An 18,731-nucleotide genomic window follows, 5' to 3' on the forward strand; every position below is an offset into this window, starting at 1 on the left:
ATTCTATTTATTTTATTATTTCGTCCTTTTTCTTTAAACATTAAGTTTTGGATAAATAACATGGTATTTTACACTACTTTCTTAGTGTATTTCTTCATATGCTTAATGCTCTTGAAGGAAAGGCTGTGTATGTATAATGAGAATACAGGCGTCTGATGGAGTACTTTGGATGCCCTAGATTGTAAATTCATGTGAGCAGCAGCCCTCCTCACATTCGTTTAGTTAAAATTGTTACATAATTTTATTTCCTGTTTACCCATTGTACATCACTGTGGAATACGATGGCGCTATATAATCAATAAATAATATTTGAGATGATATTATGGGAAAAGTACTTTTAAGAATAGGTTGGGACAAAGATGGGCTTTTCAGCAATCGCCAGCAAAATCTCAGGAGCAGGGCCCTATCCTTCTTCTATACTGGTCTTAAAGGGGAGTCTACCGCCCAGCAATAAAGAATGCATATTACACGGACAGCATCCCCAGAATCCCTGCACGCATTAGCAAGAGGGCACCGTCATCATTTAAAGGGAACCCTTAGCATATGAATGAAAGTGCATATAATGGCTGGTATGTCCCTTTAAACTACTTTAACGTGCATGTGTTACCTGGAAGCAAGAAGGCAAAAAAGAGGGCGCAGGGTAACTGACCCCACAGACCCCATTAATGGAGAAAGTTTGGGCAGATTATTCCAATGAGAGACTGAAGTAATAATTTCATCAGCCAAGTCAGCATATAACTGGATTTAGGCAGCTGTACTCCCACTCACTCATTTTGGGGTGACAGCACCTGAGGAAAGCAAAGGCTAACGCGTGCCCGGTGATATGTACGGGAGCGCTGCTGCATTGTGTTAATGCCTCTGAAGAAAACCCACTTACCTCTAGATCCTCCTCTCTGCTTCTTCTTGGCTTTGTTGCACTTTTTGCCTTTAGTTTGACCTCCCATGGCTATCTCTTCAGGTATAGCGACCAAGAAAAGAAACTGAGAAGTTAAAGCTACCAACTCAGAGCCTAGAACACTTCCTCAAGAACCATGTGCAGCAGGAGCGTGGATTTCAGCTGCTACGGTATCCGTATAGGGACAAGATACCTTCTGACACACAACGCGTGCTCTATGTATCAACAATATTGTTTCACACAACGTTGGGCGTGTTATTTGTTAGATCATATTATACTGTGAACAGTAAGAAGTCGAATGAAGGCTTCTGATGAACAGCTGCTGAGTACTTCCCAGCGCATTATTATCATACTCTCCCTTAAAGTTACAAAAACAGTTTAGATAACTATTTCTGTCTAAATGTATATATATTATGGCTCATTTTTTATGACACATAAATTATACATTTAGTATTACGCTATTTAATAGGCTGTGTGTGTTTCTTTGCTTTTTTTACACATCGACGTATATAATACCGTCTGCCGTAATGTTCCATGCAAACGTGCCGGTGGCATTCTAGCATACCAGCTGTCATTGAACTACATCTCCCATGATGCGCATATAGTGTGGAGGATCACGGGAGTTGTAGTTCATTAGCAGCTCGCAGCGTGCACCGCGTTTGCTGCTTGAGGTTGTAAACGGTAAAAGGTGGCGCTGCTTTCTTTCCATGGTAACAATCTCCGCCCATTCAGTCAGTTGCCTTCCGCTTCCTGTTGCTGCTGTCACCTGAGTCAGGGCTATCGGGGCTGATGTGAGCGGAGCTTCCTCGTATTGGGGTATGTGGGCACCTGGCTCCCGGGCACGGGCAGTGGCTGCCCGTCAGCTGTGCTCCCTGTTCCACGGAGGCAGAAAGTGTGATAGTGATGGAGTGTTCAGCTCCGAATGGGCACCTGCTTGGGCCTGAGGGGCATCTCTTACTGTCAGGGTGTTGTTTTCATATCCATGTAATGCGTGAAGGTGTAGTCTGTACCTGTCTGAGGGTTTGGGACACCGAGCTTTACCAAACACTTTACTCCGTATTGTAGTTTTGATGTAGCCAGTTACCAAACCTGTGGGAGTCATGTTTGAGGTTTCTGTAGTCATGCAGCCGCCAGCCATTGGGATTGTGATTTTGTCTCTTCCCATGTCTTCCCTGTGTGTATGTCGCGTGTTCTGCAGATGTATGTATGTGTTTTTATAACCTTGGCTTAGTTGATGTGCGCCATATTAATAAGGAAAACGCACAGCTGTATTGGTCCAGGTGAAGATGGAGTCTTTTACTCCAAAGTAGGCCTGGACTGGCCGTCTAGCACAGCAGGTAAATCAGGTGCTGCAGTCTGCGGCTACCTGCTGGAAATGTGAGCGTAAAATCATGCGGCCTGTCATATCCTCCGGTGCTTAAGTCATTACCCCCTCCAGCCTTCAAGTGCCGGGACTGCCTTGTTATCCCCAGTCAGGCCCTGATGGAAAGCCATACATTTTATTGGGCCAACAATAAAATAGTTGTAGAGGAACATTTAGGAACTTTTTCTTCTTCCATCTGACGAAGAGACTTTTGAGTCCACAGAACCTGAAACTGATGTAATAATTGCAGAAATTAGTGAACGTAGAGCGAGCGACTTATTGGATCCTGTGCTGCTAAAGCGGCGGCTTGGAGTGTATGATACGATAGAGAGAGGGGTAAGCTGATCATGGGTGTGTGGCTGAGGGTAGTGTGTGTGTGTGTGTGTCTGAGAGTAGTGTGTGTGTGTGTCAGTGTCATTTGGTTGAGAACGCTGCATACGTTTCATTGAGATGTAATGCTGTGCGTTTCAGTGGACGTCGGTTTGAGTTTGCATGAGTGTGCCAGCAGTGGTCAGTGAGAGTAGTCGGTGTGTTTGTGTCAGTTTGGCTGAGGGTTGTGGGTGAGTTGAATCTGCATCTGTTTCAGTGGTCGGTATGAATGAGACGAGAGAGAGTCTTATTGAAAGTGCTCCACATGCTTGGGTTTGCATCGGTTTATGTGAGGATGGGCGGTATGGGTCTGTGCCGTTGGGTCCATCTCGTGAGATGCTCTCTTTTTGGGGAATAAAATGCCCCCTTTGTAAACCCAAACTATCTCCCCTTGGCGATGGAATATCAGGGCTTGTGTTGGCCCAATAAAAGGAATCGCTTTATGACTAAAGGCTCCATCTTACAGTTACCACTTTTATAATCTCCAAAATACCTAATGCCAACCCAAAGGCCAATCTCAGGGCCCCGCTGTGTGCTGGGCTGTTTCTTGATGGCTTTTCCATAGAGATCTGTTGTATGTGCTCCATTAAATGGCGTGGAATTGCAGGTCCATGCATAATGTGTTCTTCCATCGGCATAATGTTTCATAGTCTTCAGTTAAGCTACTTCTACCTCAGTTGGGGGGAAAAAATACACTAATGGGCAAAAGAAAATCAATAATGATTGACAGAAAAAGACAAACTGCGTAGGGAATACTGCCTTTCACTGCTCAATGGCATCTAGAACTTCATTGATGCGATGTGTCCAGAAAATGTTATCCCGTGACACAACTAATGGGGTTCGGCAACGCTGCAGGTGATTTGTGTTGTGAAAATCATCAGTTCTTTAATCTTTCTGTGTGTGTGTGTGTGTGTGTGTGTGTGTTTAAAGATGGTAATACCTAGGACATCACAAGATCAAAATCTGAGCCAGAAGAGTCGCACAAAACCACGGGACAGGGGGTAAATTTGGGGTAAAGCTGTGTGTGCGTTATATATAGTGTGTGTGTGTTGGTTATTTTAGACGAGTCTCTATACATTGTACGCAACTTTTTGCTCAATTCATTATTTTAGCATTTATTTCATCGCAACCTCCGCCTGATCTTAAAGTGATTCATGTTGAAGGGAGAGCAACATCTGCAGCATCTTTATTCAAAACAAGAAGAGAAGGCCAAGGAACCATTATGTCAGAAACTAACAAAGAATTGGTGGATTTAGTCTGGGGTCGGAGGAACAGCAAAGGTTTGGTGGACAGCATCTTCAGCAGATGGACACAAGGTAAGTGGGAACCAACAAACTATTCTCTGTTAGACTTAAATACGTTTTGCTAGAGTTGCTATTTTCTATTCCCTGCCTCAAATCTTGTTTGGGTTTCCAGGGCTGGATAGATTATTTTTCAATTCAGAAGCCAGCCTATTGTTTTATAAACTGGAAAGAGAGGGGTCTATTAACTAAATGGAGTTTTATTTCCGCTCCTTGATGTTTCTATATATATGAAGGCCCACCCCCCCCACGGGGCTTCTGCTGCAGGAAAAGCTTAACTATAATGTATAGTTAAATCTTCAATGCTATTTGTTCAGTCTCCATATCCATTGAAATATACATTATACAGGGCCAGCTCAGCCCTTCTTGCTGGATAAACCTGACGGTGTTGGCCTTTCATGATTAATAGTTCCCTTTGGTGAATAGACCCCATAGATTCCTAGAAATTCATAGTACAAACATTTAGGAACCACGAATGCAATTTGACAAGCCATGCATGTTCTAATTGTCTGAGACCCCCAGGCATGTTGGAGAAGAGGGTAAGTTTTTGGATATAATATGGAAATATATGTATACACTGCTTTTAGATAGCACAGTTATTGTCTTTCTAATATTTTATCTTTAGGATTTGTCTTCAGTGGCTCGGAGTCGACTGCATTAGAGCAGTTTGAAGGTGGCCCGTGTGCCGTTATTGCACCAGTGCAGGTAAGCAGGTACATTAAAGTTTTCCTCTAGTTACTGGCGATATTAAGAAATTCACTATTACAAGATCATTTTAATTACATTCTACAAAACAACATGAATCAAAAGCATGGTTTTAATTCAACCCTGACAAATTAAAAATGTGATAGATCAGTCAGTGGTTTTTCTACTTTTTTTGTTGTTGTTGTTGTTTTATGCAGAGGAGAGGCGTTTATTAGTTGGGGGTTAAATCCTAAATCATCTCCTCACCGTTATGTTTCCAGTAGTCACCTTTGCTTATAAGTAGCCTCACAGAATGACCCAAGGGGTCTACAGCTGCAGTTAACATTTTTGATTTAACACCGTGAACAGCTACATACAAATATTGCAATTGCAAAGTGTGTAGATCAATGTATATACGGTACCTTTACCTCGTGTTAAAGGTTCATCTATTAAATGTGGACGCGCATTGATAAACACATTAAACATTAAAAAAAAATCTAATTAAAAGATTTTTTTTTTCCAGATGGGTAATGTATATGGCCATCCCTTTACTAATAATAAGTAAAAGTCAACATGTTGGTTTGCAAGCACATCTAGTAATGTTTGAAAAGAAAATGGAAGAAGCTTCTCAAAGACTAACCGAGCGTCGTAGAGAAATCTGGAGAGCGTTCTATTGGCTTCCCAGAATCCAGGCCGCAGTAAACATACATTTTACGTATTTTGTTTATAAGACGCTTAAAGTAAAGTTTTCTGCATCTCATTGAACATTCTCAGTTTTTGTTTTTATGCATTTTTCACGCATATCGCTTACATTTGTTTCTGCCGTTTTTTGTTTTTTTTTATAACAGGCGTTTCTGCTGAAGAATCTTTTGTTCATTTTCGAGAAACCAAACTGGAGAAATTGCCACGGTAAATGATTCTTTTGCGGCCTTCCTAAGAGAGTTCCATGGGGGGGAGGAATAACTTGTTTATGTCTTTATAGGGATATTCACCTTAATATTAGAAACACGGCAAATAAACACACGTTCCTAATGAATGAAACATTCCCTACTGTTTGTGCGTCTATCTTACTGGTGACAAATAATTTTTTTTTTCATATTATAAATGTTTACTTCCGCTAGTAGGAAATGATTTATAAATAGCTTTGTAAAAAAAATGCTTTAATGCGTTTTAAGTTCATAAAAGGTATTTGCATTGTAAGTGATGTGTATTGTTATTCCCGTTAAATATCTGCAGTGTATGTTGTTACTTTTGCTAATTATTCCAGTAATTCATTCCGGGTGTTGTCTGTACACATGCTGCCAAATCTTTTATTGATTAATGTCGTCATTTTTGTGCACAGAGGATGAGCAGAAGGAGGTCTTGTGCCAAACACTGTGCGATATTATGGAAATGTCTAGCTTTAATCATTCCAACACGTACGTCTTGGCAACCTGGCTGAAAGGGAAGACCGCTCCGGAAGCAGAAGTGGAACTCCCTGCCGAATCGAGCCAACGCGAAGAACAGCCGAGTAAGATTATTATTTTTGTTTGCTTGAATGCAGGATTCCTTGGCTAAATTTGCTGTCATTCTTACATACCCATTGTCTGCAACCCATGACCGATCCAAATCTTCATCTAAACCACTTCACAGAAGGCTTCCTCTGATAAATTACAACCATAAATATAGGGGAGCTGTCAATATAGTCTGGTTATTTCATAACACTAGTGACAAACAGCACTGCTCTTCTGATGGGTGATATCACATAAATTCAAGATACTAGTCCAGCAGTAAGCAGTTCCGATTCAGTTACTGCCATATAGTCCGGTATGTGAATGAACAATCATTCATGGAAGAAGAAATGAACATACTGCTATATTAGCTGCTCGTGTACTATCTTGCTAACGAAGTATGTGCCCCCAGATATTTAATGTAAATAAATATCCATATATAGTCCACAGTTTCAAATTGTGCTGCATGTATGTGCTTTGTGACATGTTGCAGATATTTAGAGCCATGTTGCTTGTATAGTTGAAGAATCTCAATCTCACTAATGAACTCTTACACAAAAAAAAAAAAAAAAAAAAAAAGGCCTGATCTTGGCCGTTAATCACAATGAAAAATCCCACCTGCAATTGTATCGCTATGTTGTTCGTTGGTAAATCCTCATCACTTCCGGTACAAGCAATGCTTTTGCCTTCATTGTAAACTGTGAACTGTTTAGTGAGCTGGATAATATAGCTGTTTGTGTGTTTTATTGCCGTGTGTAGTGCTGAATAGTGTCTTTTGTGTGTAGCTGCCTTGGCTGCAGAGGAGCTTGGCTTTGAGCGATTTCATGCATTAATTCAGTAAGTAACCTGTCAAAGCATTTAAACTGGGGTTTGCTAAGTGACAAATATTACTATAAAACATGTACGCATTCAAGTTTTCCTTTTATTTCTGTATGGTGCACAGAGGGATACGCAACTTTGGCACTGTGGTTGTGGAATCTCATCTCCTGGTCCTAGGACCCCCTATTAGGCTTAGACTCATACTTAAGGGAAGAGACTAATATAAACTACTGTTGGCAATACAATGAACCTAGGCATGGGAATCCATTGGGCAATATATTTCTTCAATGCATGCTGAGCACCATGGGAGATGTCCACAGTGACTGCACTGCTAGCGTTTGCTTATCACTGGGTGAAGTCCTGCTTTATATCATCATCTGCCTGTTTTACTTTACATTGTTACTTCCTCGCCGGCTTTTTTTTTGTTCACATGTATAAATGTTGTGGGCCGAGCTCTGCCGTGCAGCATGGGGATGTATAACGGGGTAACTGAATCCATTCGTGGAGTTTATACGTCCCACATACAGCAGGGGGCGCTGCTGAGCCTGCAACATTTATGCAGCTGTGTCCTGGAAAAAATCCCTTGTCGCCTTGTCTTTAAATCTGAAATATAGCATTTATGAAGGTGTCAAAAGTACTAAGTGGAACTGCCCTTTTAACTGACTTGTTTTACATATGTGAGAATGCAATTCCCCCCCCCCCCCACCCCCAATGATTTTTAAGATGGAATAAAAAATGCAGGGCTTCCTTATGTCTCTTTAACTGAGCCATCAGACTGAAACGTAAAAGTTATGTTACCTGCACAATAAAGCCAGGAGGTTAAACTGATTGTATGAAGGAATCTTGGCATCACAGGTACCTTGAGCATCTGTAACTTACTACAGCTTTGTCCACTTGAGCCCTCCTCAATTTTTAGCACCTTTAATGAAGATTTCCTATGCGTTTCAACGCCGTGATAGCCCTTTGCATTATGCAGGACCAACCTCCATGAGCTTCTCTTGCAAGAAGGGCTGAACTGGCCCTCGCTGAATTAATCGGGTGAGAAATCTCCCACAACAGGAGAAGCTCACTCCGGTTGACCCTTCATATAGTGTAATGACATCGGGGAGTTGAATTGTTAGCTGTCCTGCAATCTCTCTCTTTAGTGAATATGCCCCAATTTATGGCTTACGTCTTTGTATGATGTTAAGCTCCCCGTTCAAGCTGTCTATAAAATGTCCATGTGTGAAGTAACACAAAGCTAATATCCAAAATAGTTTTCCTTTTTATTAACAATCCTTGGGTTCTTCCAACACTTTAGTGCTTCAGTTCCCATAGTGCCTGGGTATTTATGGAACATCTAGACGAAATATGAAGGAATGTTTTCATTCCCCACCGTGTGCTTAAACCGCCCTGACGTTCTCTAGACTGCTGGAAAAGCTGAGACATGCTTAGTTATGTGCTTCTGTGATACTTCTGGCGCAGGGTTTGTTGTTTCCTTACAAGCATATGTTATATTGGTAATTGCATTACGCGTGTCTGCTATCTTAGAGACTCGTTGAAGCCTGTACATATAGGGATACATTTAGTTAACATCCATGTGATAAGATGATCGCTTCATGTTTATGAAGGAAGCCTTCCCTGTAGGAGAAGCCTTCGAAACGTTAAAGCTATTAATTTAGTATTTTCGTGTCCCCTGTGATAATCCACGTGAAGCGTCTGGGCTGCGAGGCATGCAGGATCACAGCCTCATTTGCATTTCATTGTTCTCAGATTTAAATCAATACGTGTTATGAAAACCCGGGAGCCATGACTTACTTATAAGTCACAATGTCTTTATAGTATAACTTTGCTGTAGTAGTTTAAATACAGGAAGTGATTCAACATAGTACCGGAGGAGGTTTATTTAACTTAAGGAGAAATGTTAGAAAGAGCTCGTAAGACCGTAAGAGAATTGTAACCATGCATGGGATAGGAATAAAGCCTGAATCTATGACCAGACCAAGGACAGAGTTAGATCTGAGTCTTTACATCAGGAAAAATGGGCAGACTAGATGGACCGAACGGTTCTTATTTGCCATCATTTATTTTGTTTCTATGATTTTTCTTTTTCTTCATGCGATTAGAGCTTTTAAAACTGAAAACTAACGCTGCTGGCGATTTGATTATCTGTTTATCTTAATTGTTTCTAAAAGTGTTTTGGAAATGCTATGTGTTCTGTGCATGCTAGCGGGTATATAGTCTGCTCCTGCCTTAGACGGCCACGGATATAAGCTCGGTTATGATGGCCAACTATTTTCTATTAACCTTTAAAGTTTGTTTTCTTTTGACGTGGTTAAATCTAGAGCAAAATATGTCTTGTTCAGAAATTAGATGATGATACAATTGTAGACATCTTTCTGTACTGAATGCTATTCAAAGGAACATATGTAATTTGTCTTTTAACGCCATAGAAAGAGAACTTTACGAAGTGTTAGTGAACTTAAAGGAGCCATTTGGGATGAATATTCAACATGGAGAAACAAGTTTGGAGTCCTGCTCTTCCTCTACTCTGTCATTCTCACGAAGGTACGTTTTTAAAGAGCGACGTGATCTGCGGTTCTCTGTTTAATACTGTTTGGACCCATCAAACGGCTAATGGAGGTGTAGTCATCTTCTGACGGCGACGAGTATTGTCTGACTACACTCCATAGTTAGAGAATTCTTTATAGAATTCACATTCTTGGCAAACCATTTGAAGAACTTGCGTGCAGATATAACATATTCTTTTATAAAACAAAGCAAGAATTCAGCGCATACCCAGCAAACCCCTATCTAATGCATAAATATTGGGGATTCTGTCACGCTATATGGTTATGTATTTCTTAGCCCCGCCACCAAGTCAAAATGGCTTATCAAGGAGATGAATCCGTGGGACTGCACTGTATTTTAACCCACTGAGACTCTCATCCAAAGCCTTCTCTGGACACCATTAAAGGAGGGCTGCTCAACCCTGCAAAGCAGTCACACTGATTCAGGTACTTGGTAAGAAATATAGCCATGGAAAATTAGATAGAACTCTCCAAACTTGGGGTACTTTGACTTGGTGGTGGGGCTACGCAAAACATGGCCATATAGTGTAACTGAATCCCCAACATTTATGCCTTGGGTATTTTTTTAAATGATATTCGCTGCATATTCAGTGAACTCTTGCTTTGATTTATGTATTTATTGATCATTATTATTCTAGCAGCAACCTGAGAATCTGAATGTGTATGCCTTTTTATGCTGTTAAGGTTGTATGCTCCCCTTTTTTGTATGTTCTTTTTTTTTTTTTTTTGTCTTATAAAAGGAAATGTATATTAGAATTTATATATGTACAAACCACACAGGTTAACCATTTGTGGTTTCCATCTTTGTGTGAGTTTAACACACAGTAAAATAATGTATAATTGTATAAAAGTTTATAAAGCGCTGGCTTCTTTCATCAGGGAATTGAAAATATAAAAAATGAAATAGAAGACTCAGAAGAGCCTTTGATAGACCCTGTTTATGGTCATGGCAGGTAAGTGTCAGTACCTAAGACATAAATCACCTGTAAATGAACCATTTGATTGCCGGAACAGTAACCGGCACAAGCATGTACTGTAGATATGCATTACAGACGCACAAGGGGTCCACTTTTCAGAACAGCACTGATTTAGGTGCTGCTAGCCTCAGATGTAACCGTAGTAGTGAAATCATTGTTTTAAATTAAGGGGCAAACTCTAGTTGGAAATTAAATCTGTGAGCCGAACATAATGTTTGTACACCCGCTCAGGTTTATTGAAGGAAAATATTAGCGCTGACCGTAAAGTTTGATGGCCAGTTGTGTACTAAAAGGAGCCTACGATTAGATCCTGTATTACGTGGTTCCCCAACAGTACCTTGTTTTACACAGTAGAGGGAGCCAGAACACCACATTACAATTATCTCTGCAAACGTCCTAATTACGTGGGAAGAACAGCTTATACACCCTTTAAATGGAGCAAGAAAAACAATTCTACGCTAGGAGTGTGCATACGAGATTTCATGAAGAAAGAAGGCACTTTATATTGGTGCATGATGTTTTTTTAAGGTACTGATTACATATTTAAATAGTATGTAACAGTATTGTATTATGTTGGCGACGTATGTGCTAAGCAATATAAGTGTAAGGACAGAATACAGATACATTATTGAAAAACTGAATTATACTAAAAGTGTAAAGTATGCTTCTTTCCATGTTGATATATAAAAAGCCATCAAAAATATTGTGGCCTAGTACAGACTTAAAGCCTGGGCCCCCGTATCCATCCCATTGCTCCAGCCATGTTCCACCCATCGCCTGCCTTGTTGCATACGCACACCTTTATGCTCCTATTAAACAAACACCTCCTATCGTCCTGCGTTATTATCCCGCTACTGGCTCCCTTGTGTTCCCGTATTCAGAATGTTTTACCGGTTAGGGCCCTGTGAGCAAGCTGTGATGTTGGGTTCTTTTTACACAGCTGGGTTTGGTAGAGCAGTACTGATTGTAACCCCCCGATGGTGACCCTGTATATCTCTATAGTAAGACAGACTTGGGTAACTCAGTAGCACTTAGAGACTTGATCCTCCCCATCTCTGTGAGAGCGGCCTTTGCTTTACCTCTCTGTCTCCTGCTTTATGCTGCGAGCGACTCACTCGGTCAGTCGGCTACTGTGGCTTGACTCGTTGTGGCTAGACTTTCTAGAGGCGTGCTATTCTTCTCGCTTCTGTGACACCAGATACCGTACACGTACTGCTGTGCGGTGCCAAGGCGTGTGACGAGCTGTAGTGTTCTGACACTTCAGACACATGGAAGCTTCTAGAATAGTGGCTGAGAGCGGGGAAGTATAGGAGCCTCACCGAAGCCTTGCTTAATAATCCATCCTTTCTTCCCTGCTTTCAGGCCACTGGGCCATTTTCAGCCATTTAGGCACCCAGAGAGTTACCAGGCAGTCTGAGATTGTGGGGAGGTCACCACCCCTCTGGGCCTGAGAGGGTTAAATTCATACAATTAAACATTCCTGCCCATTTATAAAGCAGAATGTAACGCATTTATACGAGGCAATGCCAAGAACAATTTAAAGACAAATATCCATCTTTGTGAGTAATATAGATATAAATGCAGCCCCTTTTGGAAGCTAAGATAGGCACCAGCCAGTGCCAGAGAAACCGGCAAGAACCCCCCCCCCCCATACATCTTGCTTTTTTTTTTCTTTCTTCCCCTTATATAGAGCTGGTTCTCATGCTTGTCATGTTTCATAGTTTACATATCCATACCTGCTGTTTCATTCATGTGTTCTTTTTATGTGTCTTTCCTTTAGTCAGAGTTTAATCAACTTGCTGCTAACAGGACATGCTGTTTCAAATGTATGGGACGGAGACCGAGAGTGCTCCGGGATGAGTAAGTGGTTTTTCCTAATGGCATTAGTATAAACTTTGTGTGTGTATGTATATTTACTAAGAGGAAGTTGCTTATTTCACAGTCCATTGTGTTTTCCATTTGCATAGTGCTAAGTAAGGTCTCTAACTATTAACACCAGTGTTTAATTACTCCACACCGATAGCTGGCATACAGCTGCCCTTCTAAACGTCAGAAATCTGTTCACATTTTTGCCTTTAGCTATGACATGGTGGGTATTTTCTGTTTTGTGACATATCCAGATCTTTCCTGTGAAATCAGGTTGCTCCAGACAGAGGTGTTTATCGGCTCTGTGGGTGTTTTTTTAGGTTGGGGGTCCAGTATTCGGTTGGTTTGAATCCATCCATGTATGTGCCACCGCTGATGATGTGCATGCTAGTATACCGTCTGCTGCTTACCCAGTGCCAGACTCCAGGCGTTCTATCAAATCTCACCTGAAACATGCAATGTATGGTTGTTACCAGTAGGTGGCAGTGATCTCATGTGGATAAATATCAGATATTTCAAAAGTAACTAAAACTGAACTGCTGACCAACTTAAACGAAAAGTTTTTAGTGTCCCTGACACCTAGGAGAATGTTATGTATGAAGGTACTCTGTGAGTTACCCCAACCCTCTGAGTACTTTAATATATAAGTTTTTCCAAAATAAAATAAATCTGGCATTAGAAATTGCGGCCCTGCTGCAAGAGTTGCCCTCCTCCATGATCCGACATTAACAGAACTTTGCACATTTGCATGGCGTTCTGAATAGACCCCTTCAGGCACCCTTCTCCAGGGCATGATCTGACTGGCGAGCTTGTCATGTGCGCTGTTTTGCTAAATGCATCTCCTGGATGGCATTTAAAAAGCAGATGTGGAAAGGGGCTAATGCATATGGGCCTTCCTGCAGAATCCTCCCATACACTAAAATTTACGGGGACCACACAGCTATCGTATGCATTAACGTGTCAAATATGATGGCTAGAGTGTCTGTTCAAGGGTTTTGTGTATGGCAAACCACAAGGCAAACCTCTTTGGTAGTCACTTTTCATCATTATAAAAAAAAAAAAAAAAAAACTTTGTCAGAGATACTAGTGTTATACATATATCCAAAGACATTTCTACCCAATTATAAAACTTTTCACTTAACCTCGTTATTATTTTTATTTTTTTGCTGCTTTAGACAATTTATCCTTAATCCTTAGACTTACAAGTGACTGTTTATTTAAACAATAAGACAAAAAAAAAGTCCACAGAGAAACCACATAGATTTCCCCTTTTCCACTTTGGATTGAATTTCTCTTCACTGAGAATGGAAATAAATGTCTCAGAGCTGCTGTTTTCTCTCCCATACCATCACCCCTACAGACAGGCGTGAGCTACCATGTCTTGGAGAAATATAGACTTTGTTGGCAGATGAGAACCATTGACGTACTCCATATCTAAAAAGCAGTTTTTGTCTTGCTTGTGGAAAGTCCCAGGTGTCCATAAACCTCTTTCCATGCATTCCCCAACTTGGGTGAGATTAAACAAACTGTACACAACAAAAATGATGGTTGATATGGGACGCTGCATGTTTTACGGATATGACCTTCACAGTTTGCGTATAAAACCTCATAATAATGTATTCAGTCTTCATAATTATGAAAGTAAATATATAGTACTGTGCAAACGTTTTAGGCAGGTGTGTATGTGAAAATAAATACTGTAAAGTGAGAATGAAATAATAGTGAATCGTATCCTACGAACTCCCATGTTATGCACGAGAAGATTGCGGAACGGAATCCTTGAGTTAACCAGATGACATTTATAAAAGTCTGTTCACTTGGCTTTGTCTGTTAACATTTCAACAAAAGGAAACGTGTGTGTGTGTGTGTGTGTGTGTGTGTATACACACTCACACTATATGGACAAAAGTATTGGGACACCTGACCATTACACCAACAGGGAGTTCTATGAAATTGCGTCCATTAATATGTAGTTGGTCCCCCCCTTTGCAGCTATAACAGCTTCCACTCTTCTGGGAAGGCTTTCCACAAGATTTTGGGGAGTTTCTGTGGGATTTTTTTGCCCATTCATCCAGTAGAGCGTTTGTGAGGTCAGGCACTGATGTTGGGTGAGAAGGCCCGGCTCGCAATCTTCTTTCCAGTTTTGTGCGGCCATTCAAGTTCTTCCACACCAAACTCAGCCAACCATGTCCATCCAGTCATGCTGGAATAGAAAAGGGCCTTCACCAAACTGTTCCCTCATGTTGGAAGCATGACATTGTCCAAAATGTCTTGGTATGCTGAAGGGGACATACTGTACCATTTTGGACAATGCAATGTTTGCCACAGAAAAAATTTTTTGGAAAGCCTTCCCAGAAGAGTGGAAGCTGTTAAGGCCACAAATGGAGGACCAACTACGGATACTGTTGGTGTAATGGTCCGATGTCTCCATTCTTTATGTACAAATACAGAGAAAAGTATTACATGAACTCATTTAGAGTTTTTACCAGTAGCAGTCGTAGCGCTGTGAAGTCAAGTTTAGGAGTGCATATTTTGAGTTCATTCTCTGTAAAAATAAAGGAATGACTATAGATCAGTTTGTTTTATATTCTATTCTGTAACAGTTCAATAAAAAGTCATTGGATAAAAACAAAATTCCATTTCTTGGCTAATAATGTACTACCCAGTAACAAACTAAGTGGGCCTCTTCTTGTTATGTGCTGTGTGAGGTTGACGTCTGCTGTTGATTATTAATCTTTTGAACGTATACTAAACTGGCTATACTATAGGACCAGCGGATTAACACACGTTGTGTCATCAAGTAAAATGTTTGTCATGGGACCCTTTAAAGGTAAATATTTGTAAGCACTGCAGAGTCTACATGTTTTAGGAAGCTCCTTCCTATACACGCAAGCCCTTGGAATGAACACGATTAACATTCTTCATGCTTCATCATACCTACTGTGAAGAAGTATTGGCCGGGTCAAATTAAGTGGTAGTTTACTTTTTTAAGACTATTTGTTTTGTGCAGCTTTCCTTATTAAAGCCCTTTAACTTTTTAGAACATGGATTTTTATTGGTCAGACCATTCTATTTTAAATATATATATATATATATATATATATATATAATATGTGAGCATGTATATTATATATGTGCGTGTATAAATGTATATACTGCCATTCAACAGACTGCGATCACTTAAAGATGTCGTTGTTTTTAAAAGAAAAGCAAATTGTGTCCATCAAATAAAATATGAATCAGAAATACAGGGTTAATGTTGTAAATGACTATTGTAGCTGGAAACAGCTGATTTCTATTGAAATATCATACAGAGACTTTTTATCACTCCCATCACTCCTGTGTTTCAATGGCATGTGTGTGTATAATATAAATACCCTTAAAGTTAGTGTTTTTAAAAAATGTATAGTTTTTCAGAAGACAGAAGGAGGCACGTTATATATTAAATAGTTACGCTGTTGTTTTGCATATCATCCAGTTTTGGTTAGATTATTTATCCTTAACATTTTCTTTTTTTTTTCCCCCCAGAACTTCTTGGCATCCATAGCCAGGGAACAGTGGGTTTCCTGACATTAATGGAATCGCTACGGTACTGTAAGGTAAGCCTTTTCCCGTGCTCCTGAATAATTGGTCTTTTCCTTAGCAATAAAAGGGTTTCCTACGTTGTTTTTTTTTCTTTAAACGGATTTTTGTTGCCAAAGTATCACATTTTCCAGAATAATGCAGTTACAACTTCCAGAGACTAGACTGCTAGGTCAGAAGTCTGAGAATAATCGTGTTGGTCTAGATGACTTGATGTAGTATTTCGATCCTCCCGCGTGTCGTCGTCCTGTGGATGGTTATTTTCTGCGATGGACGCAGGCTGTCCCAGGGTACCTCGGCGAGCGCTGCCATACACCAATAAGCCGGTACTGTGGGGCAGCTCGCTATTGTTATATACCAGACACCTCTCTCAAGTGCTACTTGCGGCTCTGCGTATTAATTTCGCTAGACAAAAGCACATCTGTTCTGAAATGTACAAGTGTAGGAGTTATTAACAGACATGTAATATGATCAACTATGGATTTTATAAATGTCTTGTATGCCTTCTTATTCTAGAAATAGACGTGTGGTTTCAAACGTGTTTTTGTAATGTGTAGTTAATGATGGATCTACAGATTATGTAGAGTACATTAAGTACAGGGTTTAAATGTTGCCCATCAAAAGCACCAGCAAAAAAAGTTCTGTATGTTTCAGAATTTAAGGCCTGAAAAAGCCCCTACCCCAAACACAACACAAGTTGGAAATCATACTATAACTTCTGTAAAGCCTTCTGATAGAACATTGTTCATTCCCTCATGACTGGAGCCAGTATAGGGAATATTTTGCTGATCTTCAGAGAGAATGATGTGCAACTAGTTCCTCACTTCACAATTGCACCCATCATCCTACTTTTTTTAAATGCTTTTTCAAACATATTAAAATAAATACAACCAAGAGACAATATATAGATATATATTAGACTTGTGCATTCAGATTTGTATGATTGGAAATTTACCAAATTCATACGAAACCACAAAAAGTAGACGACCCCCTCCACGAAGAAGATGAAAACTAAGCAAAAAGCTTAGAATTTTAATCCGAAATTCTCTCACACTGTCATTCTTGTTCGCTCTCTCTGTGAATGTTTCCCCACCTTTTCTACTGACTACTTCCATTTCAGATTCCGCTTCTTCATCTTCTTGTTCTCCTTCTTCTTCTCAATCTCCCTCCATCTTCTATCTTCGCCCGCATCTCCGCAGACGCAGCCTGGCGGCACTGTCGGTGACATACTCTCCTCTGATTTGAGGAAATAGAAACAGTTCTATTTCAGTGTTCAAAAAATGCACATTAGTAAGAATCAGGTTTTCAAATGTTTTCTCCTTGCCAGGTTGGCTGCTACTTGAAGTCTCCAAAGTTCCCTATCTGGGTGATCGGGAGTGAAACTCACCTAACTGTGTTTTTTACCAAGGTAAGATTCTACTACTGCTTTTTCACACATAAAATATCAGTTTGTTCTTTTGTCTTCTTTCTTGGTCCTCTTCTCCCTGATAGAAACTCTGCTATCCAGGTACTTCTGGAAAAGCAAAAACGGCGTTCTTATATTCAGGCTTTTTTTTTTCTTGAAGATCCAAAATTACGGGGTTGTCTTGTAATCGAGCAAATACGGTAGTATGGGTAACATATTTATACATTTGAAACAGTTTAGTGTGGCTCATTACTGTACTGGGAACATATGTCCAATCTTAAATACAATTACAGTGTCTACAGTTCTTGGAACTTGCTATTCACAAGCTTAGTCTGCAGTGCGTAGTACATGCATGATGCAAAGCTTTCCTTCTAATACTTGGATTTTGAAGAATGATAATTAGGTTATGTAAAGGAAAAAAAATTATAGGAGGATGTCAAATTAATACTTTTAAAGAAATCAAACCCACAATTTGTTGAGTGGTTTTGCGTAATGAACCTTCCCATTTGTGGTTAAACTAGCAGGACAATGGCCCAGACGTTCTCCGAGCTCGGTTATTTGCTACAGAACTATTTCTACAAATAGTCTACATGTGCTAAGGGCATGTCTCCGCTCGGCTTAGCAGTCATCCAGCTATTAAGGAGTCTTGGGCACGTATCTGTCTTCGTTTTGCTGTTTTGTTAGGCTTGTGGTGGTGCACGGGGATAATAGGCATTCATGCCTCCTTCACCTCCTAACCCTGCTGTGGGTTTGCTTGTCCTCATCCTTGTAATGACTCTTTGGCTCTTTATGAGAGTTGTGGGAACTATAATTAGACACAATACAGATGTGACCTCACCGTGTACTTCACAAGATAAATTGATATAGAAAATCTATTTATGATGTGTTCAGATCCCTTCGCTTCTGTGGGAGGATCTGTTTAGAGCACAAACTACTCCTAAGGACTTATAGGAACAGCTGTCCCTCATCTGTTTGATAAATAATACGATTTGTCGTGGTAACCTTTAAACAGTCTCTCATTTAATGGCATCCTTGCCTCCTTTTGATCTGTTTTAACCATGAGGTCTACATAAATTCAAGTGTCATTCTAGTGTGGAGTGTGGAGTGTGGAGTGTGGAGTGTGGAGTGTGGAGTGTGGAGTGTGGAGTGTGGAGTGTGGAGTGTGGAGTGTGGAGTGTGGAGTGTGGAGTGTGGAGTGTGGAGTGTGGAGTGTGGAGTGTGGAGTGTGGTAAAATGCGCATGTCGTCAAAAAGATGATATACTTCGGGGGGGGGGGGGGGTGAATGGTCTAGTGAACTTGTTCTAATCCAAAAAAGTATAGCTAGCCTTATAAGATTATATTAATACATTCCATACTTTTCCCACAAAGTTGGAAGCCTAGCATTGTCCAAAATGTCTTGGTATGGTGAA

At 40.4% G+C, this 18,731-nt stretch overlaps 1 protein-coding gene across 1 annotated transcript in view; it reads left to right on the forward strand.

The window, feature by feature from the left end:
• The first annotated feature begins 3,849 nt into the window (after positions 1-3,849).
• The window catches only part of LOC149280541 (ubiquitin carboxyl-terminal hydrolase MINDY-3-like), a 46,829-nt gene continuing 31,947 nt past the window's right edge, over positions 3,850-18,731 (forward strand). Inside the window, exons 1-10 of the mRNA XM_089500418.1 lie at positions 3,850-3,943; positions 4,554-4,633; positions 5,461-5,521; positions 5,955-6,122; positions 6,888-6,939; positions 9,354-9,468; positions 10,371-10,444; positions 12,249-12,328; positions 15,863-15,933; positions 17,244-17,324. Coding sequence (XP_089356544.1) covers positions 3,850-3,943; positions 4,554-4,633; positions 5,461-5,521; positions 5,955-6,122; positions 6,888-6,939; positions 9,354-9,468; positions 10,371-10,444; positions 12,249-12,328; positions 15,863-15,933; positions 17,244-17,324 — 876 coding nt within the window. The remainder of the gene's footprint in view (positions 3,944-4,553; positions 4,634-5,460; positions 5,522-5,954; positions 6,123-6,887; positions 6,940-9,353; positions 9,469-10,370; positions 10,445-12,248; positions 12,329-15,862; positions 15,934-17,243; positions 17,325-18,731) is intronic.

The sequence above is a fragment of the Sceloporus occidentalis genome, unplaced genomic scaffold (genome assembly GCF_023333645.1).
Source record: "Sceloporus occidentalis isolate IW3139 unplaced genomic scaffold, rSceOcc1.0.p SCAF_154, whole genome shotgun sequence".
Lineage (NCBI taxonomy): Eukaryota > Metazoa > Chordata > Lepidosauria > Squamata > Phrynosomatidae > Sceloporus > Sceloporus occidentalis.